This window comes from Arctopsyche grandis, chromosome 4 (assembly GCF_051622035.1).
Source record: "Arctopsyche grandis isolate Sample6627 chromosome 4, ASM5162203v2, whole genome shotgun sequence".
In the NCBI taxonomy this organism is placed as follows: domain Eukaryota; kingdom Metazoa; phylum Arthropoda; class Insecta; order Trichoptera; family Hydropsychidae; genus Arctopsyche; species Arctopsyche grandis.
The window spans coordinates 33,085,355-33,099,640 of NC_135358.1; the positions used below are offsets into that span (position 1 = coordinate 33,085,355).

A 14,286-nucleotide genomic window follows, 5' to 3' on the forward strand; every position below is an offset into this window, starting at 1 on the left:
AGTGACGTGCGCGAGATCGCTTTTTGCGGAATAATCACCGACCCATGAAATCAAATGATATATTTTTTTTAATCAATTTAAGTCAGTAATTTTTATTTTCGCTTAATGTTTTTGATATCGCACCCTTAGAACACAATACCCAATTTGGTTCGGTGATTATTATTGGTCACAAGCGCTCGCCCAAAAGTCACTAAAATCTTTATAACCGAACATCTGGCAGACGAAAAGTCCATCATACTAATGATAACTATCATACTAACAAGAACTCGAGTGCCAAATATTCCGTATTCGCGATTTTTATCGCAAAAATTGTCTTGGGTAATCACCATGTGACCAATAATCCAACTACCACCCAATTTATCATGTTGTCGTTTTAAGGATTGCTATAAAACAGTTGACTTAAATATAAGAATCATAATTGTGTGTAAATATTTTTTAATCACTTCATCGCCATAAGCGCATCGGTGCGCGCTCCTTCGTATTTAAGGTTATGACTCGAAATTAATTTTGGTTTCTTCTTAGTAACATCTAAAAATATCCTGTGATACTAATGAAATTGAAAAAAGTTAATATTCTTCGTTAGTTTGTGATATATTCAAGAGGTAGTGTCAAGGGTTGGCACTATACACATATAATAAAACAATCGAATCGGTTTCTACAAACGCGTGGCGATTAAGTGGTTAGTAAAAAAGAACCAGAAAAAAATTCATTAATATTGTAACGTGGGAACATGAGAGAGAGTATCCACTGTCTAAGTGCATTCGTGGGTGAAAAATAGAGACCCCGGATTAGGCTAGCGGGACTCAGTAAGTGTCCGAACAAAGGGTACGCTGGAGCTCTCACAGACCCGGGCGAGTGTGAGCGTAAACAATAGATTCGCCAGGGTAGACCTTTAAGTGCCTAGAAAATATACACATTCGTGGATCGGGGCAGCTGTGGTGTGCAACTTGTCCTTTATAAGGAGGCACACACGGTAGATTAGATTATTCTGGAGTGAGCGGTGGATCCGTGTGGAGCTCTTTAATCGTTGAACAAATGCTGTGAAGCGACTTTGGCCGTTCATTTGGATCCTGAGTCCACCCCTATGCAACAACATTCATCCAAATCACAACTGTGCTCTAAGACACCGATGATATATGTATGTAATTTACAACCAAAGTTACTGACCAATTAAATACAGAATATGTATATTAAAAAATACTTAATACTTCTGCCGAATAATATTCAATTAGGGTTGGTATTTTTTCTTTGGACTCAATATTGCCAAGTTTACACCAGCTTCTTCGCCTTTTGGGGATTTTGACTGCCCGAAAGCTTTTCTTCGACTTTTTCTGCTCCGTCACATTTAATTTGGCCATTTTTTCGCAATACATTGCAATGCTTTTCAGGTAGAGCCTGTTAAATATTCAACATCATGAAAGAATCTAAGAAACAAGGGGACTTTATTTTTTCTACACATACTCGTACTTCTCTTCTGCGGGCCTTTTATTTTTCTGCATCGACTTGACCGCAGTTCCCTTTTCAGGCATGTACATCGAAAGGCGTTGACCTTAATATAAATCATTTGCATTTCACAACAAAGTAAATTCATTTACTTCAACGAATTATTATATACAATGTACATAAATACTGACTTAACGGTACAATTGCGCCATTTCTTAAAATCTGTCCTGGATTTATTTTAATATTTTCGTTTAATTTTGAAGTGAAGGAATAATTCTCCCATTTTGAAAAGTTGAGTGAGTACATTCCGGCTGTTTTAATCAAATAAAAGAACTAAACTGCATAATAATAAATAGAAATAAAAAAAAAACAAACGAATGTCATAATATATTTATTTAAAGAACTGAATACGTTTCAATACACTTAAAATTATCAATTGACAACTTTTTAATAAGAAAATACGAGTAAAAATGATTTTAAAGAAAGCAAAACAACGCTTCACTTGCATCAGCATCGGAGTATTCAATACAGAGAGATGTAATAAGAATAGAGGGGCCCTTACGAATACATAATTGTTGTCAATTTTACGCAGTACGTCTCTATAAATACGCTACATCGCACGGAATACAATCGGATCAATTTACTTATAAAAATGTATCCCATGTTGTTTATTGTGTGTTTTTGAATGTATTGTGCAATTTTTACCGATGCTCGCCCATCTTGCGAGTAATATAAACCAACAGAGAAGTTTTTATCGGACATCCATACGTCTAGCACCAAGCGTCAAATACGACTGATGCTAAAATCATTTAGATCTGTCCGTGGACAGAATGTCACTTGACAACAAAAGAGCACCTAAAGCCACTTCTATTAATATTACATTTCTCTGAATACGACTAATCTTAACACAGCAATCAGTGTTTAATTGAACGAGTCTTGTACAAAAAGTTTGAAAAGTCACTCAGTTCCTTTTTAATGAACTGCTTCAACGGCTTATCGATTTCCATCGTTATCAATGACAATTCGCTCGCTATTAACTCTTCGGATATTCTGCAAACAACAATATAAAAATTAAAATATACACAAACACAATGCAACCAATGTGACCAACCCATGATATTTTCTATGTATTTGAAGAATATAAAAAGTATAAAAAACAAAATTCGATAATGAAACATATGTATGTACATACACGTTCACACATACTGGGGATGAGAGCATTTTCGATACAAATTGAGCCGTAAATGTAAGGAAACTTACACAAGACCAAAGTTCTACTTCCGGTTGTCGGATTTTGTTTAAACATTTTTTTAACACTTTACAACACTATATATGTATATATTATAAACATAAAATATCAAGAAGACAGAAATAATTTAAAAGGCCAAAATAAAATAATGAAATATTGTTTTAAAAAAAAATACCACTTCCGGTTTACCAATTCTAGCCAAAACCTTATCAACTCTAAGTTAGTACATAAAGAATACAAATACAAAATTTTAGCTTGATACGTTCAGTGGTGTGAAAAAATCGTGTGGTCACAACATTTTTGACTTTTCTTAGAGGAAAAAATCCCACTTCCGATTTATTTAATTTGATACAAGAATTATACCTGAATTTTCTCGTGAAGAGCATACAAATTTAAAGGGTCGAAAAAAATAGTGGAAGAAAAATGAACAAGAGTAAACAAGCACTTCCGGTTGACAGGCGTTCACCAAATTGCTAACAAACTTGCTAATAAACGTAAGCTTCTAGATATGAAATTGGTGCTACTTTAGTATGCGGTCTACATTAGCATGCGATCTACCTTTGAATCGCAGTCGACTGTTTTTTTTTCATTTGTATCGTAGCAACGACCTGTTTATTATATTTTTTTTATTAGTTTTTTCCTGCCACCTCATAATGTTGTCGAAGCATTTCTATCAAAATATTGTCAGCAGCGAAGAAAATACCGGCCCTAACAACCTAATCTTAAATGAATAGGGCCAACCCTAACTTAACCTAACCTAACCTGACCCTTAAATAAATAGGTGTTGGCAGCTAAGATACGTTTTTTTTTTAAATTTTATTTCATCAATATTTTCACAAAAAAAACATATTTTAGCAGCCAATACCTATTTATTTAAGGGTCAGGTTAGGTTAGGTTAAGTTAGGGTCAGCCGTATTGAATGTAAGATTACGTTGTTAGAGTCGGTATTATTCAGTCACACGCGAGAACAGAGACAGTGACACCGCATACTAAAGTAGATATATGAAGGTAGACCGCATACTAAAGTGGCACCATGAAATTTTAGTTCAATACAACCAAAAATTTTTGAGAAAAACATTAAAAAAATACCTCCATTTTCTAGAGTAAAAGTACTACTTCCAGTTGAGGTAAAAATATTACTGTATAAAATTTATAATTTCTATTACATGTAAAAAATTTCATTCTGATCAGTTGAGCGGTTTGGGAGATAAATGAATCCAAAAACTTAAAAAAATAAGACACCTATAAAGGGAGGTACCATTTCCGGTCCACTTAAAAATTTGAAAAAAATTTACATCGTATCGATTAGTATTTCAGAAACCGATACTAAGTTTCATTTCGATATAACTAACGGTGTTCTATTCTACACATACTAACAGACACACACACGCACACACACATTTATTTCTAGATCATGAAAACGTGATCAGTGATCGATTCTGAGTTCGAATCAGTCAAAATTTCGAATTCGAATTTTCACATGATCACAAAACTTCATCTATTATTACTACCTACATATAGATAAAGTAAAAAGAAAATGTCATAACATACTTGCTTATTTGAGATGGCTTTTTTCTATATTCCGATTGATCGTCTCGCGTCGACAATGTCTTATTTGGACCGATTGCTTCTTTAGTACCACCATTCTCATCCACGGTTCTTTCGGCATCATCCAGTATATGTTTTATTGCAGAGTCTTGAAAATAATGTGATGGTGAGTTCGGGGATTTCAAATTATCCGAATCGTGTGACACAATCACCATTTGTATATTCTGAGTGGCACTCTTTCCTTTATGTTCTGTGACTGCATGACTTTTGCAACTAAATGAGAAATTTGCAAAATTTATATCATGTTCATATTAGCCACAGTGACCAGACATTTATTTATTTATTTTTTACATATGTATATACCAGGAAGGCCTTACAGGTAACCCCAATGCGCCTTCCTGGCCAATTAATAACATTGCAGCCTTTTTTTATTTTTTTATTATACAAGACACTGAAAAACTCGCAAATTAACGAGACATCTATGAATTGCACATTGCACAATTTTATTGTACATTAATCAATCTCAAATAGTGGTGACCTAGTTAGTAGGTAGGAAGGATATTTAGCCAATTTTACCGGGAACCGTTTCAACAATGAAATCAGAGAAAATTGGCAAACTCTGATAGGAAACGATCGACCTGGAGTCACAAATATCCAGGTCTGACCAGCAGCACTGCAGATATACCCAGAAAAATTCTTTTCAATCGAGGTCAGCTCATGGAATCGAACCCGGTGCCTCTCGACATTAAGCAGAAGCTTAACCACCGAGCTATGCTGCTGGCTCAGTGCATGTTTTATTTTATTTTACATAGATATATACCAGGAAGGCCTAACAGGTAGACACCCCAATGCGCCTTTCTAGAGAATTAATTACAAACAATGCGGCGTTTTTTATTACATAAATCGCCGTATTTCGAGAGGCTGAAGAACACGAAATTAACAATTAGTTAATTAATCCATAGAGACATTACGAATTTAGAATTTAATTTAATTTTACATAAATTTGTACACATTGTACATACATATCAAATTCAGATATTTGTGAGGAACCGTTTCAACAATGAAATCAGATAAATTGGCAAACTATAACAAGAAACGATCCACTTTTAGTCACAAATATCCAAGACTGGCATAAATCTACTGACATATCACAAATATCCAAGACTGAAATATCCAAGCAGTATTTAAGATTAGTACGGGATCGAACCTGGTAACCTCTTGGTGCTAAACTCAAACGCAACCACCGACCCATACTGCTGGCTAAATATACATATACATATATGTGGGATTTGATGTGTGAATGTAATGAGTAGAGGTCGGTATCTGAAGGGGCCGGAAACGTGCCGCCTATTGTTCCGTTGTTGTAAATCCTTTGTAAAAAAGGTTCGGCAAACCTTTAACAATGCATTTACAATCTTTGAACAATAAACAGCCCCTTCAGATTCCGGGCTCTAGTAATGAGTGTAATGTTGAGGGGTGGTGTACAGGCAGTGGTACACATGTGTGTTCACTGTTAGGAGTTGGCACCCCAGACACTGACTGAGAGTCGCGGTGGGGCCGCTGCCGGATGGCCGCTGGCAGGATGCGTACGCGCATCGTGTATATTCTTATACTGTAATAAACGTGTAAAGTGGCCTAAGATCGCCTTTTAATGTCTCTATCCTGCAACCATCCCTATACCCGACTCCTACATATACATATTTATTTTTATTTTTACATACATATATACAAATATACCAGGAAGGCTTAACAGGTAAACCCCAAATGCGCCTTCCTGGTCCACATAATTATTACATAGATACATGTAAATCTAAACAATATCTGACATCTATGGTCAGATATTACAAACATCGTATTAATACGATAAATAACGATGAATAACTTTCATGTAACAATACGAATTTTATATTCGATAAACAACCACAGAGACATCTATGGTGAGCAATATGGCGAAACCTAAGATATAACAATAACTAAAGGTTCGCAACAGAAAATTGGGAAGGAAACGCCAATTTTACAGGAATCGTTTCAATGAAAATCAGAAAAATTGGCAAATTCTGATAAGAAACGATCGACCTCGACAAACCAAGGTCTGGCCAACAGCGAGACGTAGCGGGAATCGAACTCGTAACATCAAGTACGAAATAATTCAACATTCACCGCTAGACCACGCTGCTGGGATATACATATATATAAAACAAGAGTAACAAAAAAAATAATTTGTTTTATTATTATTAAAAACATTACCTTTTTATTTTTCCCTCTTTATTGTTTGAAGCGAAGTTTTGTACTTTTACTGTGGAATTGTCGACCTTTTTAGTAGTTTTCACCTTTAAACATTGCAATAAAGATATATTGAATACGCCAAGTGATCTATTAATTGATTTATATTATTATAATTTCAGAATGTACCTCGTCGATTGCGTTTTCATACATTCCCCGAAAGTGATCCGCTATCAGCGGTATTAATCGCTTTACAAGAGCTTCGTCTTTTTTGTCCTGAACTAATACACTGTCATCGTCATTTTCACTAATATTCTTTTTAGAGTCTTCAGTAAAAAGCAGTCGCTTTGTTGTCTTTTGATTGTTTTTCTGCAATATATGGAGATGATTTTTAGCTTTAATACATATGTATATTTAATTCAATAAAAGTTTGTGGTGTATAAAACATTCACACTTACATTACTTACAACTTTTATATTAACATCTTTATTCTCCTGTAAGTGCTCTCTGGCTTTATTCTCCTTGTCGTAATTTTTTTTCAAATCGTTTACACTTTTTGACGCAATAAAATTTCTTCTGGGGTGACAATTTTTGTGATAATTCTTTTTATTTTCTTTATTTGAAAGGATGTTTTGATTTAGCGACGATTTGTTTGCAGTCGTCAATCTCTTAAATCTAAAACGACATCAAAATGTTTATATAAAGTACCACTCGTCGAAAATGAATGAACTATGCAAATGTTTCGGTAATAATTCATTTAGATAAAATTCACTAACACATCTGAATTCGGTTTATCACACTTCTCATCTACACAGCAAACTTTACAATTGAATCCATTTTTTACAACTTGTTTATTTTGATACATATAATACGGATCAACTAAAATGAAAATAAAACAATGATATGATTCTTTCGAGAAAGTAAATATGTATATGTAGCTGTTTAATAACAGACAACCTGAACTAGCACTTCGAACTCTTCTTTTATTGATCGGGACAAAATCAGAGTTTGTACTCTTCGCCGAGTGAAATTTATTCAAGGAACTATTAGCTGACTTGATCTAAAAAAGACAAATAGTTAAATAACACATCACAATATACAACTATATACACATAATTCGCTCTTATTCTTACCCGTCTTGTGTCGGAAGACATTTTTTTAGGCAACGATGCACACATTGATGAATGAGTACAACCGATTGAGTCTTTTATTGAATCCATCATTCGACGAACGATAGTTTTTAATTCATTCTATACAAAGATTCTATTTTTTTAGCTAGTGATTAAAATCAGGTGTAAAATTTTGTTGAAAAAAAAGATTCTTACCAACATGGGAATTTCTTTTAACGTTTGAAAAGCTTTGGAAGTGTTTAAGATTTTTTGCGTCACATTAAGTAAATTATTAAGCTTTTCGGCTATCCCATTATATCCCCAGACGATATACATGTGACGATAAAATGTCTGAAATTATAAAAATTACAATCAGCAACCTTATGATGATATAATAAAAAAAAAAGGTTGTGGCTATTTGCAGGTACTATATCGGCGACAGGCGCAATGCTTTCTGCGCATGCGCGTGAACTGTCACTGTCAGCGTGTTAACTGCTAAAATTTTGTTTTAAACCTCTTGACATTTAGTTCGAACTCGTAAAGTGACATAGAGTAAAAAATATAATCCAAATTAGTTAATATTATTAATTCAATCAAGTCTAGCCTACATTAAATGCTAGAAATTATAATCGGATTATAAGTTCACGCGCATGCGCAGAAGGCTTTGCGGCTGTCGCAGATATAGTACCTGCAAATAGCCACAAAAAAAATAGACATGCACACTTACATAATACCCTAAAAGTAAAGTTTGGAATAACTTTAAAATCTTCTGCGATTGCATTAATTTGCCAGTTTTCGTTGCGGAATATTGATTCATATTATTATCGATGGACATCAACAGATTAAACTGTAAAAATATGTATCAGAACAGTGATCATTTAAATTGTTAAATAATTAAATCATTCCTATCAAATATGTACATATATACCTGAGATTCGATTTGGTAAAAGTGATTCCTGGAGAATCGAATACAAAACTCTGAAGCTTTTCGATGGTATTGAAGTATTTCAACAGACGTTTCAGGCTCTCGGAAATTGTTCAAATTAGATCTAAACGCAATTAAAAATAAAATTACATAGGAACATATCTACTTTATACAGTATAATTTCGCGTAGAATATAAACGTACTCTATCACTTCCATAACATTCAATATTTTCGAACACATGAATTTGATTTTCTCTTCGATTTCTTCCAATTTAGATTGGATCGTGTGTTCCGAATCTGAGCACGGCAAAGAAATGGAGGTAACATTTGAATAAGACAAAGACATCTCTTTGTGAGATGGCAATTTTCTATCGAGTTTTGTGTGGTGTAGCTCATCTTGAAACTTCAGATCGACCATATTTTTCATATGTGAAAAACACTTTTTCTTATTCTGGAATTATATAAAATACAATAAGTTCATTTAAATACTTATGAGTATTTAGAGTCTTTTCTTCAAAAAATCATAGCAAATTGTCATTCTTGTAATTTTCATATACATATTTGCTCACTCAAATCTTGCGAGTATATAATAATCTTATGTATGTATCTACGATATCGTCATCTACAGCCGCTCACCATCCACGGCTGGATGAAGGCCTCTCCAACACGCTTCCACTCGTCTCTGTTTTGCGCAACTCTCATCCATCTCACTCCACACATTTTCCTTATTTCGTCTACTCATCTTCCCTGTGGTCTTCCTTTTGCCCTTTTGCATTCTCTTGGGTACCATTCTAGTACTTCTTTTGTCCACCTTTCGTCCATTCTTCTAGCCATGTGGCCCACCCATAGATATAGAATACCATAGATACGCCCTGACGCTCTAAGCCGATCACCCTGTTGGACCATGCACACACAAAAAAAGTACAGATCATGCACACTCTCTCTCAGTAGCTAGTTGGCTTCTAAGTAGGAAGGTCGATTGACATTTTTCGAAAATGCCAACGTGTTCAGTGAAATTGTGTTACAATTACTCAAGAAAACATAAAAAGGCGGATGGCATCACATATCATAAGTAAGAATTAATATATAATGTCTTCAATTATAGTAGTATTTTAACATATAATGAAATATCGGCGCGATGTATGTACTGATGGAACAGCGGTCGACAACCTGGGTGTCACTAAATGCACGCGTATATCTTGTTGGCACTGAAGGAAATTCAGAAATCGACATTAAGTTTAAAACTACAAACAATGAACTAAATATTAAAGTGTCAGCTTTAAAATTGATCCTTGTGGAAGTTACTAATGTTTAAATATTGTAATAGTTAATGATGGTTTTATTATAGTAACATACATTTGTAGTTTAATATAGTGTGTATAGCTAAATATTTTTTTCTTAATATGGCTTTATTAGTTTGGTTTACGTTGGTTCACGCGGAGTGTCCAATAAAATAAAGTTATAAATAAAATAAAACTTCAGTACATGTACATATACATATACATAAACTGGTTGCTGACCACTGCCGACCGCTGCGTCCTTCCTTTTTTTCACCACTTCCCCGCTAGTTAAACCCCCCGTATCCCTCAGTTAGTGGCGACAAGATCTCCAACGAAGTTTGTATGTAATGGCATATCTAAGTTATTCTACATCTATGGGCCCACCCATTGCCATTTAAATCTCTTCACTCTATCCACTACTCTTGTCATACTTTTCACCCACGTATTCCGTTTCATCTTTCCTCGTTATGCCAAGCATACAGCGTTCCATACTTCTTTGAGTGCATTGAACTTTCCACACATCCACACGTCATCACTGGCAAAACGCATTTTTGATTTAAAAACAACATTCATTCGTCCAAATGCACTCCATCCTAGTTTCATACGTCTCTTTATTTGTTCTTCTTTAGTACCGGGCATGTTAATTATTTGACCTAAATATAAATAATTATTTCCTACTTCTACTATTTTATCATCTAATATTGAACTTAAAATGAGATACCATAATTTTCTTTAAATAATTTACCCAGTTTGTATCTGTACACAATGCGTGATCTTTATAATCATTATCGTCAGCAGTCTTTTTACTGGAGTACGATGACGGTGTCTCATTTTCTGAAAATAAAGATTAATTTATTTTTTCAACAAATGGACGCTTAAAATTATAACGTGATGTAGATATATATTTTTATAAGAACTAACTAGAACGCACGTCGATATCTTGAATGCTCAATTTTTGCAACTCTTTACTGCAAAACTCAGACCATATCTCTTGTTCCTTCAATTTGGTCCGTTCTCGTCTCACTTTGGCTATCGCCTTTTGCAAGTCAATCTCGTTGACAAACTTCATGAAATAAAAATAGATCAATGGAGAATATACATATGTGTAATCAGACACACATTCTAAATTTTATACATATGTATATAAATAAATAAATTATAATATGTACATATGTATATGTCAATAATCAATATACCTACATATATTATATACATATATACGTATACTTACTTTGAATTGCGATCTTAAATAGTTTGATGTACTCATTTGACTTGAAAGAATTATTATTAAACAAAAAAAAACCAACAACTTATATTTGAAGCAGCTTCTGTTGTGACAATCGGTTGCTAGGCAACTTCGGCTTCAAGCGTAAGAGTTACCAGACTTGAAAATAAAAAAATATCTGATGAGCCAAACGGTAATTGGATTATTAGTCACATTGCGGTGGTCATAAATACAATTTTTGTCATTCAAATCCCGAATACGCAATATTTGGCACTGAAGTTCTCGTTAGTATGATGGACTTTTCGGCTGTTATAGAGATTTTAGTGACTTTGTGACCAGTAATCACCGAACCGACCCAAACACGTGAAACCATGCAGTGCCGGTTTTAGGGGGGGGGGTTGGGTTGGGCGGCGCCCAAGGGCGCCACTCGATGCACCGGAGGCGCTTTAGAATTTAAAATTAAAGCGCCAAAAACCCTACAAAATTTTAGATTAGAGGGCCAAAGGCGCCTCTACTTTCTTAACTGTAAACATGTTTACATTATGTTCAGCTTCAATATATCGCTGGAAGATTCTAATTGATTCACGTGCAATTATATTCCTTAAATAATTACTTATTATCTGACACGATGGTAAAAGAAAATAACAAGTGTCAGAGTAGTTCGTTATCAAATTGTTGACGTTCATGATGCTTTAATTACGTTTTTTAAACTGAAAGAAAGGATCCAGGTGTAGCTCACGAAGCAACCACATTACGGAACAATTACAAAATTTCAGTTTTCTTGTTTCATTAATTATTTGGTCCGATGTTCTTTTTCAATTAAATTAATTTTTAATTCTTAGATACAACTTTAATTTAATAACAGTTAAACAAATATCCAGAGACGTGGGGGGTTTTGTGTATTTTGTAAACTTTCTTCCGGAAGAGCCGATCTTCAAATTAAGCTCACTGCAAATTAAAAATCTGATATTATTAATCTGATAACTTAGCGATGAAACTATTAATTTAAAAGCCTGTCTTTCAAATAAAGTTTAAGGTAAATTTAATCCACTCATTGTATTAAATTTTATAAAACAGCACGATTTACAAAAAATTTATCCGAACATTTTGGTTGTTCTGCGAATTTTGACACTGCCTGAAACTGTATCAAGTGGTGATCGTAGTTTTTCGAAACTTAAAACTTATCTCTGGTCTACAATGTCATAAAATAGATTTTCCGGTTTTGAAACGATATCTACTGAAAATGATATCGCTGAAAATCTTGATTTTTCAGCTTTAATTATAGATTTTGCTGAAAGAAAGGCTCGGAAAGTTCACTTCTAAATTATCATTTTATTTATTTATTTTTAACTCCACCTGGGGTTGGGAAATCTTGTTAACCACTTACCTGCCGGTCCCAAGTCCGGAAAAAATAATTAAGCATTAGCTATACTGGAGTTGATAATCTTAATCACCAATTTCATTACTTTGCAATTTTTTTCTGGAAATGTCTGCACACAAAGCGCTTCTTGATGAATGATGCGATGGTAAACAAGTACCTCGTGATAAATTTTTCGTTTCAAAATAGCAACAAACCCTTTTCTTACGCCGGTTATACTTTTCGCCCCGTCTGTTGAAATTGACACAATTTTAGGGTACTTTGGAAAAAGAGCCACGGTTAGCCGACCCTTGGCTTAGGATGATGAAGTCTGTTTACCAAAATTATCTCAATTTCATCCAATAAATAAAAATTATTATATTTAAAATAAATAAAACAAGTAAGCCAAATAATAGATGTGTTATTTAATTTTCAATTATTATTTCTCTTAAAATTATTTAAATACACTGCAATGAGGAGAAATGTCATGTGAGGGGGGGCGCCAGAAACACCGTGGCAAAATGTAAAAATATTAACAGTATTTATATAATAACAATTTTTTTTATATTTATCCCAGTGTGCAATTTATTATATGACCAGAGGATAGATTTTCGAGTAATGATTTTAAACAAATGTCACATTTGTGTGGTTTTATCCAGCATGCAATTTTTTATGTTTCTGGAGATTAGATTTTTCATTAAATGATTTCAGACAAATTTCACACTTGTATGGCTTTTCCCCTGTGTGATATCTCAAATGTATCACAAGTGTATCTTTTCGAGTAAATGATTTTAAACAAATGTCACATTTGTATGGTTTTATTCGAGCATGCAATTTTTTATGTTTCTGGAGATTAGATTTTTCAGTAAATGATTTCAGACAAATTTCACATTTATGCGGTTTTATCCCAGCATGCAATTTTTTATGTTTCTGGACATTAGATTTGTCAGTAAATGATTTCAGACAAATTTCACATTTATGTGGTTTTATCCCAGCATGCAATTTTTTATGTCTCTGGAGATAAAATTTTTCAGTAAATGATTTCAGACAAATTTCACATTCATGTGGTTTTATTCCAGCATGCATTTTTTTATGTTTCTGGAGATAAGATTTTTCAGTAAATGATTTCAGACAAATTTCACACTTGTATGGCTTTTCCCCTGTGTGATATCTCAAATGTAACACAAGTGTATCTTTTCGAGTAAATGATTTTAAACAAATGTCACATTTGTATGTTTTTATTCCATCATGCATTTTTTTATGGGTCTTGAGACGAGATTTTTGAGTAAATGATTTCAGACAAATTTCACACTTGTACGGCTTTTCCCCTGTGTGAGACCTCAAATGTCTCACAAGATCATTTTCACAAACATATGATTTTAAACAATTTTCAGACTTGTGTGGTTTTATCCCAGCATGCAATTTTTTATGTTTCTGGAGATAAGATTTTAAAGTAAATGATTTCAGACAAATTTCACACTTGTAAGGCTTTTCACCCGTGTGAGATTTTAAATGTGCGACAAGTGTATATTTTTGAATAAATGATCTTAGACAAATTTCACATTTATGTGGTTTTATCCCAGCATGCAATTTTTTATGTGTCTGGGGTTAGATTTTTGAGTAAATGATTTCAGACAAATTTCACACTTGTAAGGCTTTTCACCCGTGTGAGATTTTAAATGTGCGACAAGTGTATATTTTTGAATAAATGATCTTAGACAAATTTCACATTTATGTGGTTTTATCCCAGCATGCAATTTTTTATGTTTCTGGAGATAAGATTTTTCAGTAAATGATTTCAGACAAATTTCACATTTATGTGGTTTTATCCCAGCATGCAATTTTTTATGTTTCTGCAGATTAGATTTTTCAGTAAATGATTTCAGACAAATTTCACATTTATGCGGTTTTATCCCAGCATGCATAT

At 33.6% G+C, this 14,286-nt stretch overlaps 1 protein-coding gene across 1 annotated transcript; it reads right to left on the reverse strand.

The window, feature by feature from the left end:
- Positions 1–1,818: 1,818 nt before the first annotated feature.
- LOC143911136 (uncharacterized) lies at positions 1,819–11,161 on the reverse strand. Its single transcript, XM_077429897.1, has 15 exons — positions 11,009–11,161; positions 10,699–10,840; positions 10,523–10,611; positions 8,701–8,948; positions 8,501–8,621; positions 8,300–8,419; positions 7,789–7,923; positions 7,597–7,713; positions 7,421–7,523; positions 7,240–7,342; positions 6,922–7,138; positions 6,653–6,832; positions 6,488–6,570; positions 4,244–4,513; positions 1,819–2,493 (listed from the first exon to the last, which is right to left on the reverse strand). Exons 1-15 carry the CDS (start codon positions 11,042–11,044, stop codon positions 2,358–2,360), a joined length of 2,100 nt encoding a protein of 699 aa, XP_077286023.1. The 5' UTR covers positions 11,045–11,161; the 3' UTR covers positions 1,819–2,357.
- Between the last annotated feature and the right edge of the window lie 3,125 nt (positions 11,162–14,286).

Bases quoted from the DNA above. Each gene is read 5' to 3' on its own strand.
- LOC143911136 (XM_077429897.1), bottom strand. From the start codon at position 11,044: ATGAGTACATCAAACTATTTAAGATCGCAATTCAAA. The intron at 8,949-10,522 runs GTAAATTATTTA...ATATAATTCCAG, and splicing joins TGTGTACAGATACAAACTGG to AATAAGAAAAAGTGTTTTTC. The intron at 7,343-7,420 runs GTTGTCTGTTAT...TTTTCATTTTAG, and splicing joins AGTTCGAAGTGCTAGTTCAG to TTGATCCGTATTATATGTAT.